This window comes from Osmerus mordax, chromosome 21 (assembly GCF_038355195.1).
Source record: "Osmerus mordax isolate fOsmMor3 chromosome 21, fOsmMor3.pri, whole genome shotgun sequence".
NCBI lineage: Eukaryota > Metazoa > Chordata > Actinopteri > Osmeriformes > Osmeridae > Osmerus > Osmerus mordax.
The window spans coordinates 4,838,797-4,862,052 of record NC_090070.1 but is presented as its reverse complement, the minus strand read 5'-3'; the positions used below and the strand labels follow the sequence as shown (position 1 = coordinate 4,862,052).

The window sequence follows — 23,256 nt, the reverse complement described above, 5'->3', positions numbered from 1 at the left end:
TTAATTATTGTTTGGCTGACTGCATTTATTGACATGTGGATTATACCTCAAATTACATGTGAGATTAGAAAAAACTACTGCCTTACTTACTTGAATCGTTTTGATTACGTATTTTATGTGTCATGCAGAGTCATATGTTCACAAGTCTACATTTTAGTGCAATTGAGCTCCACTTATTAGTGATTTAATATTTCAAGAGCCAGAATAATCACATATACACCAATTATCTCACATAATAACACCAGTTAGGAATTACACACAAGTACCTCACCGGGATAATTTTTAAAGTAATTTGGTCACTGCTTACTGCTCGATGCAAAAACACCCAACATGAAACCATTTGAAATGCTGGTTTCTAAGATGAAAGTCTTGAAGAATAAACTCTTAGGCAGAAGGTTTGGAGTACTGTACCGCAGATGGAGCACAGATTAACCAACACATGGGGCAACACTAGTCTTTGGGTGGCTTGGTTATTTTGCAGTGAGTTTCTGTTGAATGTGTTTGTATTTGAGAAGCTCTTGGTCAGAGACTGATGGTTTGAGGCTTTTCAGAGCATGATTAAAGTCATCTGCAGAGAGGATAAGAGGTGAATCATCTGTGTCCAGACCTGAGAGTTAAAGAGAGATAGGGATAGCACATGGATAGAGGACGGAAAGAAAGAGGGATGATTGAGTGAAAGAGAGGCAGAGGGAGAATGAGAAAATTACACAAAAGAAGAATACCTATTCCACTAGTTGTTAGTTTGAAGTTGCCATTCGATGGTAGCAGATTAAACCATTACCATCCTTAAAAGTGCTTTAAGTATGAACTTTCATGACATGATTAAGTACATGAGAACATTTTTATTTTACTTATCTTCCAAGACATTACACAAATGGTTGATTTTTTGGTGGAATTAGTCATTTGTTACATAATTGCCATGCGCTTGCACTGTGAAATTAAGTTTTGAAAGCTGTAGTAAAGTTTTTATCAGTGAGTGAATGCCTCTTGATTTGTTTCACTGTGTTAATATGAATACAATTATCATAGTCAGAAAAAATTATCCTGTGTGTGGACATGCATGTTTTACAACATTTTACTGCAATTAAAGGTTTTTGAGATTGAAGAATTACATATGCTGGAGTTATAAACTAGATGTATGTGCACTAAATGTATATGCATTATACTCTTACATTACATAATGCTATGCAGTTCTGTCAAGAACAGTCTAGTGCTAATGCTGACAATTCATATGTCCTGAATGATAGAATTCCAAAGCATACCGTCAGAGATTAGAGCTATCTTCCTCTTGATGGCTGACATCATGGCGTCCGAGCAGAGGGCGTACATGTCAGCTCCGGTGAGCTGGGATGGGCATCGGTCCACGATGTCCTGAAGACTCACACTGGGGTCAATCTTGAATCTGGACACAGAGCCACAATATACTCCATCAAAGCTGGTCCCGAAGCACATTACTGCTAGCGGTCGCACAAATTTGTTAGGCAAGTTGGTCATTTACACAGAGACCTCATATCTATGAAAATGACCCAGTTTGTGACTACTGTGAGACAAACATAAGTACAACATCTGGAGCATTGCAGACACACACTCACATTTTCACATTCACAAGCGCTTTGCCTCTGACCGAACAGCTCCCTTCAGAAATGACTTACTACTCATTTTCATCTTGAAAGGGCCTACTTACTTTCTGACAATTGCCTTTAGAACCTGGAGCTGAGAGTCTTTGTCTTCATTGATTCCAACATAGACCAATTTATCAAACCTGAAATCAGAGTATTAAATCGTAGTATTTGCATTTTAAATAAATAAAAACACTAGAGGAGACAGGAAGCCATTTGACTGAACCAAAGGATAGTTATTTTTGTATCTCACCTGCCAGGTCTGAGCAGCGATTGGTCAAGCAGGTCCGGCCTGTTGGTTGCACCAATCACAAACACGTCCCCAGAGGAGTGAAGGCCATCAAGCTCAGCAAGGAGCTGGGAAACAACCCTGTAATACAATGTTGTTATTAAACCCAAAATGAAATTTATGACAAAGGCAAAATTATATAAAACGTTTAGCTTTTAAACTACAGGGATTGCTACCACCAGTACTGTCGGGCTCAAGACTGCGACAATTTTTGAGACCTGCAAGTATTTTTTACAACTACTAGCACATGTGCGACTTGCAAATGTGACAAAAAATGTATATTAATTTTTTTATGTTGAAAAATGAGGAGAGAGCGAATCTGTCAGAGCTGGCCAATGTGTGAGGGGGTAGGGTCCGTGAGTGATTAGTCAACTGCGTGGGTAAAATCATCTAGGAAGGGATAACTTGTCCCGCTATATACAATTAATGAACAATGCGCAGGCATATGGAGGTAAGTTTTCTTAGATAAAAAACAAAACAAAAACACAATGTGCTGTTTGTTATTTATTACCAAAGCATCTTTCAGTAATACTGTTAAAATGGGGAAAATGTGAAAGATTGCATTGCAATGCTCAGTGCTCCTAGTTAAACAGTTAGTCTGAGCCCTGATTATTCAATATACAGTTAGGTCCATAAGTATTTGGACATTGACACAATTTTCATCATTTTGGCTCTGTATACCACCACAATGGATTTGAAATGAAACAATCAAGATGTGCTTTAAGTGCAGACTTTCAGCTTTAATTTCAGGGTATTTACATCCAAATCAGGTGAACGGTGTAGGAATTACAATACATTTTATATGTGGCCCCCCCCTTTTTAAGGGACCAAAAGTAATTGGACAATTGGCTGCTCAGCTGTTCCATGGCCAGGTGTATGTTATTCTCTCATAAAGGGAGTTCGTTATTTCTTTGACAAGGAGCAGATAAAAGGTCTAGAGTTCATTTCAAGTATGGTATTTGTGTTTGGAATCTGTTGCTGTCAACTCTCAATTTGAAGTCCAAAGAGCTGTCACCATCAGTGAAGCAAGCCATCGTTAGGCTGAAAAATCAAAACAAACCTATCAGAGAGATAGCAAAAACATTAGGTGTGGCCAAATCAACTGTTTGGTACATTCTTAAAAAGAAAGAACGCACTGGTGAGCTCAGCAACACCAAAAGACCCGGAAGACCACGGAAAACAACTGTGGTGGATGACAGAATAATTCTTTCCCTGGTGAAGAAAAACCCCTTCACAACAGTTGGCCAGATCAAGAACACTCTCCAGGAGGTAGGCGTATCTGTGTCAAAGTCAACAATTAAGAGAAGACTTCACCAGAGTAAATACAGAGGGTTCACCACAAGATGTAAACCATTGGTGAGTCTCAAAAACAGGAAGACCAAATTAGAGTTTGCCAAAAAACATCTAAAAGAGCCTGTACAGTTCTGGAACAACATCCTATGGACAGATGAGACCAAGATCAACTTGTACCAGAATGATGGGAAGAGAAGAGCATGGAGAAGGGAAGGAACTGCTCATGATCCAAAGCATACCACCTCATCAGTGAAGCATGGTGGAGGTAGTGTTATGGCGTGGTCATGTATGGCTGCCAATGGAACTGGTTCCCTTGTATTTATCGATGATGTGACTGCTGACAAAAGCAGTAGGATGAATTCTGAAGTGTTTCGGGCAATATTATCTGCTCAGATTCAGCCAAATGCTTCAGAACTCATAGGACGGCGCTTCACAGTGCAGATGGACAATGACCCGAAGCATACTGCGAAAGCAACCAAAGAGTTTTTTAAGGCAAAGAAGTGGAATGTTCTGCAATGGCCAAGTCAATCACCTGACCTAAATCCAATTGAGCATGCATTTCACTTGCTAAAGACAAAACTGAAGGGAAAATGCCCCAAGAACAAGCAGGAACTGAAGACAGTTGCAGTAGAGGCCTGGCAGAGCATCACCAGGGACGAAACCCAGCGTCTGGTGATGTCTATGGGTTCCAGACTTCAGGCTGTCATTGACTGCAAAGGATTTGCAACCAAGTATTAAAAGTGACAATTAGATTTATGATTATGTTAGTTTGTCCAATTATTTTTGGTCCCTTAAAAAGGGGGGGGGGGGCACATATAAAATGTGTTGTAATTCCTACACCGTTCACCTGATTTGGATGTAAATACCCTGAAATTAAAGCTGAAAGTCTGCACTTAAAGCACATCTTGATTGTTTCATTTCAAATCCATTGTGGTGGTATACAGAGCCAAAATGCAGAAAATTGTGTCAATGTCCAAATACTTATGGACCTAACTGTATATATTATTATAGTATTTGGTTGTTACTGCCCTTAAATGGGACATCGGCCGACAAAAATATAATTGGGTCAACAGTGTGCTACATTTGAAGAGGATAAATGTCTGCCACTGGACAATAAATTGTAGTCCAAAATAAGTATCACAGGTTAAGTAGAGCATCTTATTACTCCCCCAAAAAGTAGGTAATATTGAATGTGCAAGTTATCATTTTTATTTTTATTTGTAATATAGGGCCAATGTTTTGTGCTGTCATAACTTGATATTTTAGTCCAGGTGATATGTGAAAATGTTAACTTTTTCACAAAAGCATGAAACTAGGTACACTTGTACAGTTTGGGGCCCTGAACATTTTCTGAAATGCAGCCATTGAAAAAACGCCTCATGGCGGCCAATTTATTTAAAGCCATAACCGAATATGTATTTTGCATCACATCTCCTGAACCAAACACAAAAACACTAAATAGTTGATGTCTATCCCTACATTGTGATGGTCTAGAATTACATTGCCATATATTTAAAACTGTTCAGGTGAATGGTTAAAGTGGCTGTAAAGCAGAACTGAAAATTAGTTTTAAGTTCATCACACCACAGAAGAATGTGTTATTAACTACCTATCCAAATTTGAATGAAAAAAAAAACACAGACAAAAATGGTAATTTAGGTAGCTAAATCAATTGCAGGTATTAGAACAGACCTACATGCAGTCTCTGAGTGTTTTATGTGTTAATTACTTAGTCTATGCATCATACCAGCTGAGGAACAGAATGTAAGTTATATAAACCGTCTATGATCTGACATAGATGGGTGGCTGTGACGTAGATAGGTTGGGTTTTGCCCCGCCTAAACAAAACCTGAGTTGAAAACAGGTGAGAAACTGTTCAACGGTCTAACTCCACATTTCAGTGCAACAAAGTTTTAGAGCTTTGACATGCTTTCAGCAACTAATTTCACACGTATATAATGTACTGAGAAGCAAATCATGGAATTTGCTTTACAGCACCTTTAATGGAGGAGGATTACAATGAAATCACCTGGACTAATTTACTAAAGAAATTCTAAATGGAAAGATAGGTTGTAGGACAAGGTATAACTGTGGTACATTGCTGCAGCCATTAAAACTTGTTTGAGTTCTTCAGGTGTGTAAAATGGCAACAGTGGTCACCCCCCCCCCCCCTTCCCTCCCCATCTACAAGAACAGCGCATGTAAAGACAACCAAAACTAAGCCAGGGTGCTACAATAAAAATAACACAAACAGAGCCAACCTTTACATTCTTTCAGGTGTTGATGTTAAGTAATTAGAAAGACTTCTCACACACCTGTCCATGACCCCGCCTGAGTCCCCGCTGCGCCCTCTGTTGGGCGCTAGCGAGTCAAGCTCGTCGAAGAAGATGATGCAGGGGGCGGCTGCACGAGCTTTGGCAAACACTGAGACGGAACAAAACACGCTGTTGAACACGTGTCACTGAAGCAGTACAACGTTTGACATTTTGACGTCAGTACAACGCTCAACACTTGTCTACGCTTACCCTCTCTCACGTTCTCCTCACTTTTACCCACGTACATGTTGATGAGCTCTGGGCCCTTGACACTAGACGGCAGGAACAGGAATATCGTCAAAATAAATCAACAGGTCAAAATGCAGACATTCTCTGCATTAGTAGCTTGGGCTGGAGGTTGACCTACCTCAGGAAGGTCATGGAACACTCGGTGGCCACAGCCTTGGCCAGCAGGGTCTTGCCAGTGCCGGGGGGCCCGTAGAGGAGCAGGCCAGAGCGGCGCAGGCCGAGCGACAGCAGCTCGGGTCTCTCCAGGGGCAGCTGCACCGTGTCCAGGATCTCCCTCTTCACCTGCTGGAGACCGCCCACATCCTGCCATCGCACGCTGGGGATCTGGACACACGCAACAGATCGTCAAATATATCTCCAGCAATTTCATCTTGTACACCATGTGTAATTCTTTGGTTTTATTTGTAACTCGAGGTGCCATTTCTGAACTACAGTCACCTCCGGATTTATTGAAACCCTTGGCAAAGATGAGTAAAAAGTCACATTTTTGTTATACAGCTTAATGTCACATTGGGGAAAAATGCGAACAATCCAACCTTCAATAGAAGTAGATTTATTTTGAGAGAAAAAAATCTGTCAAGATTTTTTTTTTTTTTTGTGAAACCATGTGTTTGAGTTATTGACACCCTTACGTTTGATGCTTTGTACAACCTCATTTTGCCCATAAGTCTTCTCCTTAACATTTATTAAGGTTGGATAATACAGAGGTAGGAGTCTGAGAGCATTCCTCTTTACAAAATCTCTCCAGATCATCCAGGGTCCTAGGTCCTCCCTTGTGCACTCTTCTCTTCAGCGCAGCTCACAGGTTTTCAATGGGGTTCAGATCAGGGGACTGAGATGGCTATGGCAGAATACTGTTTTTGTGTTCAGTTAACCATTTTTGTGTGAATTTGGACATGTTTAGGATCAATCTCCTGCTAAAAGGTCCAGACAACCTAGGTTTACATTTTTCTTCAATAAGCAGCCATATTCATATTTAACATGTATTTCATGATGCCATGTACCCTAACAAGGTTTCCAGGGCCTTTAGAGGAAAAACAGCCACAAAATATCACAGAACCTCCACCATACTTCACCATGGGGATCAAGACATTTTTGATATGGTATACATTGCTTCCTCTAGGATTTTTTTTAGCAGTGGGGGCAGGTCTGTTTCGGAGCAGGTTAATGTAGTAGTCTAATAGGTAATGTAATATTGCACATATTTTCGTCCTATTTACCTTAAAGCAATAAAGTTAGGCTACTTAAGGACACCTTACACTCATAAATTAACAATTAATAATTGACGTAACAACTTATTGTAAATGGTCAGTAGCCTAGCCTATCGATTAAGGTAGGCCACTCGGAAGCATGTACACTGTCTGCTTCATTTGATCTTGGATTCAGGAGGAGCAATGTGGTTTTCGTCCTGGCCGTGGAACTGTGGACCAGCTCTACACCCTCGGCAGGGTCCTGGAGGGTGCATGGGAGTTCGCCCAACCAGTCTACACACGTTTTGTGGATTTTGGAAAAGGCGTTCAGAGTTTGGTCCGCATTGCCGGCAGTAAGTCGAACTTGTTCCCGGTGAGGGTTGTACTCCGCCAGGGCTGCCCTTTGTCACCGATTCTGTTCATAACTTATATGGACAGAATTTCTAGGCGCAGCCAGGGAGTTGAGGGGGTCTGTTTGGTGACCTCAGGATCGGGTCGCTGCTTTTTGCGGATGATGTGGTCTTGATGGCTTCATCGGGTCGTGACCTTCAGCTCTCACTGGAGCGGTTCACAACCGAATGCGAAGCGGCTGGGATGGGAATCAGCACCTCCAAATCTGAGGCCATGGTTATCGACCGGAAAAGGGTGGAGTGAAATCTCTGGGTCGGGGAGGAGATCTTGACCCAAGCGGAGGAGTTCAAGTATCTCGGGGTCTTGTTCACGAGTGAGGGAAGAATGGAGCACGAGATCGACAGGCGGATCGGTGCGGCGTCCGCAGGCGTCTGCATCGGTCTGTCGTGGTGAAGAAGGAGCTGAGTCGAAAGGCGAAGCTCTCTATTTACCAGTCGATCTACGTTCCTACCCTCACCTGACCGAAAGAACGAGATTGCGAATACAAGTGGACGAAATGAGTTTTCTCCGCAGGGTGTCTGGGCTCTCCCTTAGAGATAGGGTGAGAAGCTCGGTCATCCGGGAGGGGCTCAGAGTAGAACCGCTGCTCCTCCACGTCGAGAGGGGCCAGTTGAGGTGGCTCGGGCATCTGATAAGGAGGCCTCCTGGACGCCTCCCTGGTGAGGAGTTCTGGGCACGTCCCACTTGGAAGAGGCCCCGGGGAAGACCCAGGACACGCTGGAGGGACTATGTCTCTCGGCTGGCCTGGGAACGCCTCGGGAAGAGCTGGTGGAAGTGGCCGGGGAGAGGGAAGTCTGGGCCTCCCTGCTTAGGTTGCTTCCCCCGCGACCCGACCCCCGGAAAAGCGGCAGATGATGGATGGATGGACTATAGACTAATACAATAACAGGCTTAAATGAACTCACAACATAAGTTATACGACTTAAAGTTCTCAAGGACGCACACACGCAATCTCAACTGCGGTGTGACGCGCATGTATACGTGCTATTCGACATGCACTCTAACAATCACTGCTGATAGACGGCCTAAAATTTTGGATACCGTTGCGGCAGAAAGTTTGCCAACATAGAGGAAACACTGGTATAACTTCTCTCTTCACACTTATAATAAACAAAACCAAGCGAATAGTTATCACTGTGCTCAGTTGATTCACGATGATGAATGTGATGTGCAATACCTTTGGAGCGCCTATGGCCAGGGAATGAGCATCTTGTAGGGTCTCCAGGGCCCTGGTGAAGTCCTGGGACAAGATAGTTACTCCGCACGCACACAGGTCCTCCTCGTTCTCCACTCTGGCACCCTCCGGGAAACTGAATGCACAACAAGCCAGCCACAGATTGGAGATTAAGTGGTCTAGGTTTTATTTATAATCATAATTATTTTTTTACATATAAAATGTGTTTGTGAGTATGTCTGCAGATATCCACAACACGTGACAGTAGCAGCAAGGTTGCTAGAGAAAACCTCTTAAAAACACTGTTTACATATTTGGTTTAGTCAATTGCGTTTCAAAACAGTGTAAACGTGTGTAGCGTAATACTGTGGCCGAGGGACTGGCAATAGCAGGGGGATTTACCAGGAAGTGAGCAGCCTTCTAAAGGCAGCTTTACCAGCCTGATTGAGTAGCGCAACGAGATCCCCCAGAAAGAAACCCTAAGAATCAAAAACACACAAAGGCAGCATTAAAGAGCATTTAATTGCTCATTAAGAAGTTCAAAAGCACAGGCATAAATGATATCCTGGGGATTTATAATAGGTGTTTCAAAGCAGACTAATTCATATTAGGGATTCCCCTACTCCCCTCAAACGCTCTGGAATGTGTGTGGTCTTACCGCAGTGTGCTTGGCAAGGCGGGCTAGACTGATGTCCTTCCCCAGGGGCAAGCCCTCTGTGAGGCTTGCCAACATGGCCCTTCGCTGCTCCTCACTGGGGATCTCCATCGCCACTTGGTGGACAAACCCTGCCGTGACATCTGCCGACAGCTCCCTGGGTTTGCTGACCGCAGCAATGACCGCCACGCTGTGGGAAAAGATATGAAGAGAATCGAGTTCAATCACTGCGTTTACTGCTGTGTCGTTTGTCTCCAAACACTTTTGGATGGTATGCTACATACCGTATTTTTCCGATTAAACGCTGCAGCTTTTATTACACAATGATCATTTTTGGTGCGGCGTTTATTCGAGGGCGGCGTTTATTCGAGGGTGGCGTTTATTCGAGGGTGGCGTTTAATTACTAAGAAATATTTAGTGAATAGTAGCTGCAGTGCGGCCATAGACAAACAAAGAATAGACAAGGAGGTCAAACCCAAAGCCTAGTGTAAAATTGAAGCCGCGCGTGTCTACATTGTGTAGAAATCTGAAGCAGAATGCCGAAACGTTCTTACACTTAAGCTTTAAAAAAGAGAAAGCTGTGCAGAAAGCACTCACCAGCAGCAACAGATCTGTAGCACGCGAACTTGGGGTTGATGAAAGGCGTATTCGCGAGTGGTGAAGTCAGCTACCTCGCTATCTTGTACACGTAATTGTCGCAATTACATTATAAAAATGTATAATTTGTTTTCAACCAATGTTGGACCAACCTGCCCTAAAAAAATCCTAGAGGAAACACTGCATTGTATGTTCATATTAAGCTAATGTGGTCTATATTTTCTCGTTATACTGTGGGTTTCGTTTTCACTTTGGATTTGGAGAAGAAACTTCAAATAAACCTGTAGCAAGAAAACCACTTGTGTCTGCCAGTGCTTCGAGGGATTTATAGTACACTTGTGATTTAATTGTCCAATAAATAGGCTACTGTGTTTTAATTTAACCAATTAAATAACAATTTTCAGATTTTTTGGGTGTGGCGTTTAATCGAGGGAGGCGTTTAATCGAAGAAATACGGTATTCTCTGCAAGTAAAAAGCACAGGCCCTGATATTTGTGGTGCAGTTATCTAATCCAGTGGTTCTCAAACTTTTTTGGCTTCCGTAATCCCTTTTCCTGATTAAATGAATCCAAGTACCCCCTATATTCAAATATATATTGTATAAACACATTTATACCCATATTTTCATCAATCCATTTACCACATTCTCTCAAAAACCCTGTGTAGTACGTCACATACCCCCATATAAGAAACACTGATCTAATAAACATTGCCAGACACTCTTCCTTGCATTCAAAGGCTACAGATGAAAGAAAAGTTCACAGGCATTACCTGGGAGGCATGCTGGTGATGAGCTGGCGGAAAGAAGCCAGAACCCTGGCATCCTCCTCTGAGCCATCCTTGGGCTGGCCCAACAGCTGCAGGTTCCTAAGGAGCAGCACACAGGGCTGGTGGGCCTCGGCTCTCTGGAACGCAGCCCTCATCTTTGCCTCGCAGGCGGCCGCTGTGTCCGCGCAGACCGTCACGCAGTCCACCTGGGGCAGGGAGAGGGGGATATGGAGAGAAGGTGGTTCACGCTGTTTAATGAAGCGCTGCAGTGGGTTTCCAGAAGTTTGAATTTTGGTCTTCCCTGGAGTGACTGAGACAAACACTGTGACTGACCCAAACACAGTAAGCACAGCGACTGTCCCGAGTGGCTGATATCAAAGTCTGCAGAACTGAGGGTAAATCTTTTGCTACATATTGGTCAATCTCCATGTATCTCATTCGTCTAGTGACACAATAAGAGACATCACTCACTGAAAATCCCTCCCTCTGCCTCAACCCGTCCCAGCAAATGCAGGCATTGATGTTTATGCTTCCTTGTGCCAAATATACAGCAACACGTGATTGGTATGCTCAATTACAAAGGATATTTCTGGTAGTATACATTATACATACTTTGTTGGGCTGCTTTTCACATTATCATCTACAGAAGATTTAGGGAGTGAAATGATGAAGTGAAATTAGCAACAACAAAAAAGTTCCCCCCATGCCATGGCAACTGCAGACACTTGAATGGCAAAAGAAGCTAGCTGTGTCAGAGCTACCTTAACCAAGTGGAGGTGAAGTTTCCGGCACGTCGCCTTCACTGCTGTGACTTTGCCACTGCCACTGTGTCCTTGGAGGAGGATGGAGCATCCACTTGCCAGAGCACTACAGCTTCAAAAAGGTAATGATGGTCCATTCAGTAGAGTTCCAACTATTTAAAATAGTGTAGCTAACTGTCAACCAACATTACATGTGACATATTGAAACTATACCTGTCCACATTATTTGCATCAACAAAAAATTGTGCAGTTAAGAAAGTATACTGATGTACATACATTTGAATATTCATTTAGCCGACACTTATCAAAAGTGATGTAGAAATTTGGGAATTCATAGTATTTGTGTGAAGAAGACGAATATAAATGTATAAAATACTAGGGGGTTTAAATGGTTAGGTATACTGACCTTTCATAAATATGGGGTTGGATAATGGTGGTGAGTTTGTCCACAGTGGTGGAAAGCCCTGGTGGAGCCAAGCTGGTCCATAGGGATGGCCCCTCACCCACTAAAGACCAAGGAGCCAAGCTGTTGGTGGCACCTCCCTAAAAACAATAATTTTAAAACTTATTTTAGAAAATAATCTAGTTTACAAATCTCGACTTGGTTATTTAAGATAAGACATCTACGGTGCCACAGTATTATTACTGTACACATTTTTCACAGTTTATGAATGAACTAATTCTAAACATTAGTGAAACCTGACAGTTTGTGGTTGGTCAGAAAATCATTTACATTTAACAGGCCTGTCAAAACCAGTTTTTGGAGAGCTACTCTCCCATTAATTAGTTTTTTTAACCCCAGTTACACCTAATTTGATTCAGATTATTGTTTTGTTTTTTACTGTACTAAATAAAGGTTGGAGCAAAAACCTACTGGTGCCTCTCCAGGAACAGGGTTGGACAACCCTACATAAGGTAGTGTCCAAACATACCATGTACAGAGATGTGTGAGTGGTGTCTGCCAGGTAATGCCCATTCTCTTCATTCTCATTCTCAGTAGAACCACAAACCTTCACTTTAAAGTGAACAACTGGCCACCTAGTGGAAGACATTACCATAAGAATTGCATTAAAGATACTACAGTCACAGAGCCAGAATATTAAGAAACCATTGGTACGGTAATAGCAGTTAACCATTTGGCACAGTATGGAGGAGTTCATCTCAAATGTTCCAATGTAAAAAAACATGTAGATGATAACAATTACCTTGTGATTCCCTCAGAATTGCTCTCCAAAATGTCAGGGTGTCCCTTGGATGGGATAGCCAATATATCTCCTTGACGCACTAGTCTAAGAGACATATTAAAAAGCAACAGAATCAGATAAATTGGTGAAAAGTTGGAGACTATTCTGATGTTATTCACCAATTTAACTGACAGTAGATTCACCATGATAGTAGCAGACAGAAGAGCAGGTACAGTATGTGCAACAGGAAGTCTTGCTCACCTTGGTATAGTGAAGTGCTCACACAATAAACTGTCAAAGGGGCCGTGGGAGTTGTACTCTGGTGAGATGACGGTCTTGATGTGGAGTTCTGTGACAAATGCTGGTGACGTTGATCGAGAGAGGCTCTCTGAACACTGTGGTCCTGACCGAGGAGAGGCACTATTCCATCTCTGTGGGACATTTTATAAAAAGGTTATTGCTGGCAACAGTCATTGCTTGAGAGAGGTAAAAATAATACCCCCAACTATAGATTTTGTAGCCCTGATTGAGGGAGTTGACATGGTATGCATAAAAAGCTGTCGAGTAAGTATAAAACTATTTCATATAGTTTAAAACTCTATGCCTACAAAAACATATTCCAGCATATTCTTGTTTTAATCATTTTAACCCTTGTGTTATCTTCGGGTCATTCTGACCCATCAGTCATTGTGACCCACCGTCGTATTGCGACAAATTTACTGCATACAAAAACAAAGTGAAGCATTTTCTTTTAACCGTTGGGCTGTTTCAGACCCCCAACATTGCAAAGGTCAAAAGAAAATTCTTTTTTATTTGTTTTTGTATTGGGTAAACACAACGATGGTTCGTTGTGAACCTTTGGGTCATGTGACCCGAAGGCAGCACAAGGGTTAAAATAATTGAATTATAAATCTAATGCAAAAATGTTCACCTTTATCTTCACCGTTTTGCAGCCAATTGGAATTGGATCTCCATTTGACAAGTTAAACCAGTGAGTTGGAGTTATAAAACCAACACTGTCTTGCAGGTCCAACTCCAGATGCTTGCCAAACTCTGACACACAAACCAAGGACAAATGGGCTCGTTTGGGGTCTCTGACAAGCATCTGATCTTCAACCGGTCCTGGACTTGGAAGATATGAAAGCCTGGATGATGTTTTCTCTGATGGACAACCTAACGTCGATACCATCACCCATTCAAGGTTAAACAACCCGAGTTTGAGAAGCAACTGTTTACTGACGAAAACTGCATTGTCAATATCAACTTCAGCTTCGTGCACTCCGAGTTGACTTTTGCCTTGACAATACAGATGAGAACAATCAACCACCTTGACATCCAACCTACATTCAAGGGCTCGTAAGAACGCTGAGAAACTTGAATTCAGTAGCAGCTTATTGTCAAGAAGTGAACTGCCACTGCTAAGACTACTAGCATAGTGTGCAAAATCTGAGACGAATAATGACGTCACAGTTCTACTAGTCACATTATTGCCAGGTGTTTCCAAGTCCCTGCAATCGGTCAAAACCACACTCGTTTTGGTTGTAATCATCCCCTGCATAACAGGTGTGCACTGCAATACGACTAAATCCAACATATGTTGTTGCACTTGAGATATGTCGTCACCAAGCAGTGGATGATAAGGCACTAAAAGTGAGTCGCCTTCCCTTGCCAATAGCCTCTGTCCCTGGCATGAGGCTAAAACGAGGAGTCCATTGGAGAATTTTTCAGAGGTTGCCCATTTGAAGCATTGTCTGGTTCGTGCGCCAATAACAACTTTACTTAAAGCCAGTGGCGACAGCAGTCGTATAGCTCCTCGTGTATTTAGTTGAAGTCCATGATGTTTGAAAAACAGTTTACTTGTATAAAGTTGTAACGTTTTGTTGTTGACATCAGCACCACAGCCTGGCGTCTCTTCATCGGTTGTTGCGTGCGCGCAGAGCAAAATGCCTGACTTCCCCAGTGACTGAAGCTTCTGAGATGAGAAGAAAATGGTTGTTGAGGGTTCGGTGCAATTTGGAAAAGCGTACCTGAATTGTGACTCGAAAACAAGGACGTGCAGAGGGTTTAAGTGCGCTGGAAATGTTTCCAAACACGACAGCTCTACCTGCGCTGCCATGTTGGAAGATGACGCGTGCTTACGTATAGCCTTACCGCTGACGACAATAAAACACTTTGATGCCATCTAATGTTTAGACTTGCAACTACACTGCAGGACGAATAGTTTCGATATGACTACACTTTAAGGTACAGTTCACCCTCCCCTTGAGTTGCCGGCTCATGATTTCATGACAGATAGTCCTGTTGAGAATTTCAAAAATGTAATTGGACAGACAATGCTTGATTAAACATACTTGCCATTTAAAAATATTTTTTATGGCCAGTGATAATGGGCTGATGCATGATCCTGATGTGGTAAAACAGTTCTACAATTACTTTGTTGTTGATCCTGCACAATTATATTATCTTCCTGTAGAATATATATATATATATATATTAATTAATTTAGAGGAAGGTGATCTTTTAATGTTTCCTATGAAGTCACGTTCTCTTTGTCTAGGTGAGTAAATTGGTCCGTTGTCAGAAATCCAGTCAACAGTAAGTCTGTACTTACCCAAGTCAGTTTTTAATAAGAAGTGGGTGTAAAACAGTTACATTATTCAGAAACCTAGTCTACTGTCCATACTGTACTTTTAACACTGTAAACACACACACACTTCAAATAATAAGTGTACTATTAGTGTGTATAGAACTGTGTATGGGACTGTGTGTACTGCGGAAATCAATATTGGGTCCTTACAAATTACCACACACTGAACCATGAACACTAATATATAGCAACCTATGTGACCAATGTGTTCCATATTCCATAGTGTGGCGGTTTATATATACTGAGTTTAATCATTTAAACTTGGTAACATCTCATTGAATCATGATGTATCATTCCCAAATTATACTGAAATCATTGAGGCACTTTATAACACCTCCTAAATGAATAATAGAATACATTCTACCTCACTCCACTAACAATGGTGCTCCTCACTCAAAATCACACTCAGTTATTTAGATATCACATAATTAATTCATTGTATAATGGATAGTTTAAGTACATTAAAGGGTAGGCTACATGCTAGTGATAAATACGATAAAAGATGGTTAAATCCACAATATAAATGCACAACATATGCATTTCAAACTACACATTAACATGGCAAGTGGAAGGTTATGGCTATAGTTATGTTCTGGCCACATTTGGCCACATTTGGTTAATGGTTCTAATCCCATGACTATAATAGATATTTTTTTTGAAAGCTGTTGTTACATTTGTGATTTTAATATTTGCATATTAATAACAATTTGCAATTACTTGTCCTCTTGTGATGATGTGAGTCGTCTTGAGTCAATTTCGTTCAACTCCAACCCCATAGCTTCATCTCTGGTGATGTGTAAATGCCTAGGGGGGGGGGGGGGGGGGGGGGGGGGGGGAGGAAGGGGGGAAACATTAGTATAAACATTCATCCACAAACGTTCTAGCATATAAGCATTTATTTCTGGTCAACTGGCTGTGTCAGGTGAAATTCAATTACATATCCAGTGCAGTAATATACATCATGACACTCATGAGCCTGGCACCAATGAGAATCAGTATACCAATGCACCATCCCTGCTCCAGTAAATGAGCACAATGCATGTCCAGCAACAGTACCTTCCCTCCTCCACATCAAGGATGTTTTCCGGCAGCCTCACATTGAGGGTCTCAGGCAGAAGGAAGACCACGCTGCCACTGAGGACTGCTGTGATGGCGAAGATGATAGGGGGCAGGAGCACCCAAACGTCCTCCAACAGCATAACCATGGGGGCCAGGGACCCCCCCAATCGGCCAATGAAAGAAGTGTAGCCTAATCCACATTGTCTGTGGGAGAGAAGAGAGGTGACTGCACTTCATACTGTTTGCCCTTCGTTCTAATCTTTTTGAAACTCTTTGAAGCATATGTTTCTCTTCTAAATTTTGTGAAATGAACATTCATCAAATAAACATTCATCTATTAACTATTGTGTGTGCTTGTGATGGTAAAAGTGCATTTACCTGATGACAGTGGGATACAGCTCAGCGGTGTAAAGGAAAGCAGTAGTGAAGGCTGCTTCAGAAAAACCCTTCCCCACCACTGCCACACAGGTACGAACAAGACCATAGTCTATAAAACAAAGCAAACGGGCAAAAAAGAAGAAGACTGCAATGAGATTCGTTCTCAAATAAGTCAATACTGGAGCTCGGTTTATACAGGATACAGTTATATTGAAAACACACACAGGACCTTATAAGCTGGCTTCATGAAAATGTTCTTGGAATGTTTTTGGAACAATGCGATTAGCAGGTTGAGGAAATTAGAGTATCGTGTTACCTGTGGGTATTGCAGTGTTCAGACCAATTAATGTTCCTGTTATGATGAGAGACCACGCCTGCCCATTTCTACGGCCAATACGATCTATGACAAAATATGTCCCAATTTTCGCTGGTACTTCAATGGCACCATAAACAAAATGTGTGAGGTACATGTTAAGACCAAAGCCGGTGATCTTGAAGCTAATTCCATAGTATGTAAAGGCAACAGCAAACCTAGGGGGAGACACATGGCTTCAATTAGTCTCCATGTACCCTAACAAAACACATTTGTTTTAGCTTCAGATTATTTAGAACGATGTACTGTCACATGTACAAAGCGTCAAATGTGATCAGTCAAGACCCCTTGTGATATGTTTAGATACTACAAACACATTCCTCAATTAGCTACAACACATTACATAAAATGCACTCCAGCAATATTGACTAACATTTACTATATAACTAATTGAGAATTGATTCTGTGAATGTGGGTTACCAGTTAATTTAAGCCAATTTAGTTATCTTAAATATCCTGTTACACACACACACTCATATTCCTCCTCACAGCATGAGCAAGAGCACTAAGGAAATGACTCAAGGACTGTTTCAAATCAAAAAGGAAGGAAGAAAAAAGGTTCTGCTGTTTTTACCAAAATATCCCTGAGCAAATGGCAATTTTCCTCAGTTTTGGTGTCCTAATCAGGTCCAGGTAGGAATGGTTCTTACTGGCAACTTCAGAAACAGTGACTTTCCTCAGCCTCTTAAAGATGATCAGCACATAACAAAAGTTATGCTCAAGTACATTTAATTTCAGTTGAAGCTGTATTTAAATTGGGGGTCCCCAGTCTACAATTAATTCAATAATATCTATTGTGGCAGTACAGAGACTGCTTACAGTGTTGATATATTTAGTGTCTACTTTCATCAGAATTTACAATTATATGGCATTGGTTTATTCATCACTGTAGTTCTCACACAAGAAGTATTGTAGGAGATCTATTCACACTGAACTACATATTTTTCATCCAAATTTGAAGAATTACCTCGGTATCCAATTTAGATGTGTAATTATACTTTCCATTCATTTTAGCACACTGGACCAGGTACTTCTTGGCGTCGTCCACTTTGCCATTAGCCAGCAGCCATCTAGCAGACTCTGGTATCCACCTAAACAAAGGTAGAAGTCTGATCTACTAGACCAAAGAGAAATTGTCAAAATGGGTAATATTTAAACTTTTCCAGTCTTGAGTGTCAATTTACCACCAGGAGATAATGGCAGCGATGCAAGGGGACGTGACCACCAGCATGAGATATCTCCAATCTCTGATGAAATAAGCCAGAAGTGCAAGCAGCATGTTTCCCACACTCCAACCCAGGCTGATGATCGTCCCAGTGAAGGTACGATGCTCAATGTCTGTCCACTCAATGCCTGGAGGTTAAATTGTTTTGCAGAATATGTAGATTTGTTGTGTAAGGATATGGCACTCATGATAGTTTGTGACACTTATAGGGACATTTTTGAGGGATTAGCAAGGCTTGGTTGAAAAGGATGCAAGACTGCAGTTTAGTTCAATATAAAATATTTGAAACTTCTCTCTGTTAATATTGGATAGAACATAGGACACAATGGAGCTGAAGAACAGGATTTCTTACTCAGTGCAAGTGTAGTGATGGACATTCCAGTTAGAGCCACTCCACAGAGTGTCCTTGTCACAGCAAACATGACATAAGAGACAGAAAAGGCAGATATTGCCCCAAATAGAGCACTGGATACAAAGGACACCAAAATCATAGGTTTACGACCAAACCTGTCGTGAAGGAGCAAAGGGAAAACATTTATTTTCACCACACTTTACTTTCATTTACTTTACATGTACACTACCACTTTTTGTTACCATTCCATCTATAACCATTTTAAAAGGTTCTACTGTAACTCAACCAGGTTATTCTGTTTTATCTAGAACCTTTAACACAGACCCCATGTGGGATATAAGTGTTTCTATAAGTGTGTACTGTTGAATGACAGAATTATCACAGTACTTCTGTAATTGAGACTGTCTTAGTTAACAACATTGTTTACACTGTTGTGAATTGTTTTGAGAAGTATCATGAACCAGGAGATAGCACATATCACAGATATAAGGGAAGTTGAGAAAGGGCCAATACAATCCTCAAGGCATTTGAGGATTTGCCCACACTATGCCCCGCCCCCAAAATAGATTTTAATAGATGGTGTTAAAGTTGAATAAGTTGTTAATTGATAGCTAGTTATGTTGTAATAGTTGCATGTATTTAATTAGCATCTGGTTGTGTTGGTAAATGGGTAGCATACATTGTGTATTACATGAATAATTCTGTTCACGGTCTTTCGTCAAAAGGACAAGCAAATACATTTAACATACTTATCTGAGAGTTGTCCGAAAAGAATTGAACCGATTGTTACTCCAACAAAAAATAGGGTGGCAAGACCATTGTTTAACTTCTTGTTGTCACAAACCAAATCCCACTGAATAAAAACACATAATTATGTAAATATATTTTACAGCTCATTATCCATCATAGACTTGGTTAATTTCTTAAGGTCTCGTACAGGATACAAGAAGCATTTTCACATTCTTTGTTTCTCATGATGATGCACCACATGATTTGTCTAGCAAATCAAATCAAATCTTTGTTGTGATGCAAACAATATGAGTTTCATAAAAAGTTCATAGTTGTACCAGGGCAAAGAAGAAATGTTTGATGTCACACTTGATGCAAACATTATGCATGTGCAAAACTGTTATTTATTCATGGCAACAAATGTGACTAACATCTCTATAATTATTACCTTAATAAAATACAAAAACAAGTCTGATATGTTTCTGTTTCAGATAAGAGCCAAATGCAGTCTACATAGTCACTGTACAGTACCTGCGTAGCAGTGGTAGAGCTGAACTGCGAGTGGTCATACACCCAGCCATTCTGGCATGGCACCTGCACGGTCACGTTGGTGTGGTTGGAATGACCGAGGTCCGTCTGGGAAGCAAACACCCTGCAGGAGCTGAGTGTCCCGTCAGCTTCTTGTGGGATCATCAGGGCCAGTGTCTCCGGATCGGCCAAAGACATGGACAACCCTCCTTCCCCATGGCTGGATTCGCCCAGGTCACAGTGGTGGGGTGGCACTGCCGAAATGAAGTTGTGGAGGAGGAAATGGAGAGGAAGGATGACCCTGGGCAGGCAGAGCAAGTGCAAAACCAGAAACTGGAATTTGGAAAAGCCACCCACATCATCCAGGATCTCCTCAAACCTCATCCTGACCCTGGGTGTGTTTATGTGTGTAGAGCCTGATGAGGTAGACCTATTAACTTGCTCCTTCTTGACTTGGTTCTTCCTCCCCTTTTTATCTAATATTTTATCAAAGGATACAGAACTCTGTCCTTAGAACTCTGTACTTTCTCCCTATTTCTGACAGAGAGAAGAGTTTCTCTTCCGTCTTTCTGAAACACTATGCCTCATACACACATTCACTCACTCCTTCTCTCAGTGTGCTCTACTTTGAGAACCGTCATCTCTCAACATGGGGAGAAGAACACAGGGAAAGGGAGGGTCTTAGTGTGATGCGTGTACAAATCAAACCGTTGTGTCTTGTTCCACCCCACTTCAATATGTTCTCCGTCACGGTAGTCTGTGGAACAGTAAATTTACATTTACATTTAGTCATTTAGAGGACGCTCTTATCCAGAGCGAGGCAAGTAGGGTAAGTGCCTTGCCCAAGGACACAACGTCATTTGGCACAGCCGGGAATCGAACAGTAAAAGACAAACATTTCTTTGTGCCAGACTTCTATCTGTGAAATGTTTCTCACATGGTGTTCTGCAACACTGCCTCTCACCTGACAGTGAAAAAGGAGAGCAAATGCATTTTGTTTGGAGAGATTGCTTCTGGGAACTTACTTGCAGAAAAGGGAATGGTGTAAGTTGGTTTGAACCATGCATTTGGTTCATGGTCTTCCTCTTCAGCATATTGATCACCGTTAGAGTACAACTGTAAACATATTTTAATAGAATATATGATTCTTGTATTTACAGGAGATTTATTGGTGTTATGCCTCGTGATTTTGATGCTAGCCAAGTTCACTTTCACCATGCCACATATGCAAAACATAAGGGTCAGGTCCAGGACTTGAAACATAAGGGTCAGGTCCAACGAAAATTCATAAAACAAATCAGAACATAGCTACTGACACAAGTTTGACTTGTACATTCTATATTTAAAATTGTACTCTGTGCTGTAATATTATCTAATAATGCAGTCCTAAATGAGTGGAAATGCACTTTGGATAATTATTACTTAAATTTATTGGAAACATATTTAGTTGAATCAAATTTATATTTTATATGGATTGAGAAGAAACATAAAAATGTGTAAGCATAATGTATGCAAACAAAAAAGAGAGATCACATTTCCAATGCTGGAGACCACGGCAGACTTTCCCTCTAGTACAAACACGCATGTTGTTTTAACATTTTTGCCTCCCAATGTTTTCAATTTAATTTGACCTTTTCTCTTAAGAGGCTAAGTTGACAGAGCTGGAAAAATACAACTTTAGGACTGCGCAAACAAAACTCTTTAATTGAACAAAAATATAAAGGAAGTTTGCTTTCCAGACAGACTTTTCTTATTTTGAGTTTGAGCATTTCATCTTCACACACTGTGATAATAAAGATTTTTACAAATAGCGTTTCAGAATGGACCTAGTTTCAACCATGAAGTCCTGCAGTCCAAGTTTAGGCTCTATATGTTTTACTAGTATGCATATTGTATGTATTTTTCAGTAAATATTTTTTGTCATGTAAACATAAGTGTAGGTTTAGGGGCAGAAAGTAGGGAAAGGTCCCTACCATTGTATAAGACTATTGAATCCCCACCAATAATTAACGTCAGAGCAGGGGCAGTATTAGCATTAGGGCAACAACACAACAATTTAAACCAAACCTATGCCCTAGTAAGTAAATTGTGTTCTTTTTAGAATTGCTATTACTGTTACGATACTTTAAAATAGTTTTACAAAATTTTTCATGAAATGTAAATGCTGTAGCAGAATGTTGTATTTGTAATGACATTATGACAATGTTGTTTTTCCAATTGTATGAACTATAATTTTGACGTTCCATTTATTATTTTACTTTTAACAGCTCTTTCTAGATTAACCTCAACACAGCCTTAGAGGAGGACATTTTAAAGTTGTGGCTATAGAACAAAAAGACAAGGTCCATTGATACACAGGATCTCTGCTCAAATGCTTGTGCTCTTGCAGGAGACTAAAACGTTTTTTATGGGGATGGGCTTTTGTTTCAGAAACTATATTTTTGCTGAATTACGGATGTCTTATTACATGTTGTATAATGTAACCTATATATTGTTTGAGTGTCCTGAAACCATGTGCCCTAATATTAGAAGAACTTAAAGTCACCCAGCACTCTATTATTGTGCATGAAAACAATTAGGGAGTAAACACAATATATATCTTTCCACATGACCAAGACTTCACTTTATAGCTCAGTGCCCTGTAACTTCAGGTTTTATCTACCCAATACAAACATTCAACTCAACATGGGCTCCAGTGATCACCAATCATTGCATTGTCAGAACATCAAAGGCAGGTATCTCTCTCGTTTCCACATTACCCTGTTTTTTTCCCATGCCAAAAAAAAAGACAGGCTTAGTGCCATCCATTTGAAACCAAATGTTAAAGAATTCTGTCTGCTTCGCAAGAGAAAAATAAAGATGTATTTTGGAGAAAGTATCATTATATACAAAGCATAAATATAATTGAACATCCAGAAAATAGTATTATACAAAGCATGCCCATTGACACACAATAACAAGGAGGCTAGCAGTAATATTTGCTTTCACATCCTCCCTTTGTCCAAAATCATGAATTTAGTAAATTCTTCTACCATGTCAGCAGCTGAAGCTTTCATTCAGACTACACAGTTGGGAATTCTTTTGGCCAGTCAGTTTGATCTGAATTGGAGAAAGATGTCACTACTGGAAGATACTGGAAACTTTAGATGCAATTCAATGAAATGTTTCAATTAATCAAAGGTGATTTGTATACCATGCGAAGCAAACCAAGGAGATATTGGACTGTAGATGAGGTGAAACTGTTAGTTTCATAAGTGCTTGATACTCTGTGATGAAAATCATTGTGAGTTTGCTTGTTAAATGTTTTTAATTTACATATCTACCTATTTCATAATATGCTGAAACCAAAGAACTTTCAATGGAGATTTTCAATTCCTCAAAAAAATTTCATGAATAGGATTCCCCCACAGCATAGCCCACACATAGCACCATGGTAGCGTGGCTCATCAAGTTATTTTAG

General features: G+C 40.8%; 2 protein-coding genes across 3 annotated transcripts; both read right to left on the bottom strand.

Annotated features, from left to right (window-relative positions):
- Positions 1-14,621, bottom strand: pex6 (peroxisomal biogenesis factor 6). Of its 2 annotated transcripts, none has more exons than XM_067259655.1 (17): positions 13,437-14,621; positions 12,767-12,936; positions 12,527-12,610; positions 12,254-12,359; positions 11,728-11,864; positions 11,322-11,433; positions 10,564-10,766; positions 9,199-9,385; positions 8,943-9,019; positions 8,544-8,676; positions 5,884-6,089; positions 5,727-5,788; positions 5,517-5,625; positions 1,873-1,989; positions 1,685-1,762; positions 1,263-1,402; positions 1-607 (listed from the first exon to the last, which is right to left on the bottom strand). In XM_067259655.1, exons 1-17 carry the CDS (start codon positions 14,619-14,621, stop codon positions 471-473), a joined length of 3,243 nt encoding a protein of 1,080 aa, XP_067115756.1. In that variant the 3' UTR covers positions 1-470. The 2 variants fall into 2 exon arrangements, with proteins under 2 accessions (XP_067115756.1, XP_067115757.1); XM_067259656.1 differs by having other exon boundaries at positions 11,322-11,427.
- A 1,004-nt stretch (positions 14,622-15,625) lies between these two features.
- Positions 15,626-20,180, bottom strand: slc22a7a (solute carrier family 22 member 7a). Its single transcript, XM_067259788.1, has 10 exons — positions 19,800-20,180; positions 19,289-19,392; positions 18,540-18,694; positions 18,147-18,315; positions 17,930-18,053; positions 17,537-17,646; positions 16,906-17,120; positions 16,590-16,698; positions 16,209-16,415; positions 15,626-15,632 (listed from the first exon to the last, which is right to left on the bottom strand). Exons 1-10 carry the CDS (start codon positions 20,178-20,180, stop codon positions 15,626-15,628), a joined length of 1,581 nt encoding a protein of 526 aa, XP_067115889.1.
- Positions 20,181-23,256: the final 3,076 nt, after the last annotated feature.

Excerpts from the sequence above, each read along its gene's own strand:
- pex6 (XM_067259655.1), bottom strand. The coding sequence starts at position 14,621 with ATGGCAGCGCAGGTAGAGCTGTCGTGTTTGGAAACATTTCCAGCGCAC. Across the intron at positions 10,767-11,321 it reads TTCACCTCCACTTGGTTAAG|GTGGACTGCGTGACGGTCTG; the intron begins GTAGCTCTGACA and ends TCCCTGCCCCAG. Across the intron at positions 5,789-5,883 it reads TGTTCCATGACCTTCCTGAG|TGTCAAGGGCCCAGAGCTCA; the intron begins GTAGGTCAACCT and ends CCTGCCGTCTAG.
- slc22a7a (XM_067259788.1), bottom strand. The coding sequence starts at position 20,180 with ATGAGGTTTGAGGAGATCCTGGATGATGTGGGTGGCTTTTCCAAATTC. Across the intron at positions 18,695-19,288 it reads TTCGGACAACTCTCAGATAA|GTTTGGTCGTAAACCTATGA; the intron begins GTATGTTAAATG and ends CCTTCACGACAG. Across the intron at positions 18,054-18,146 it reads GCTGCCATTATCTCCTGGTG|GTGGATACCAGAGTCTGCTA; the intron begins GTAAATTGACAC and ends ACCTTTGTTTAG.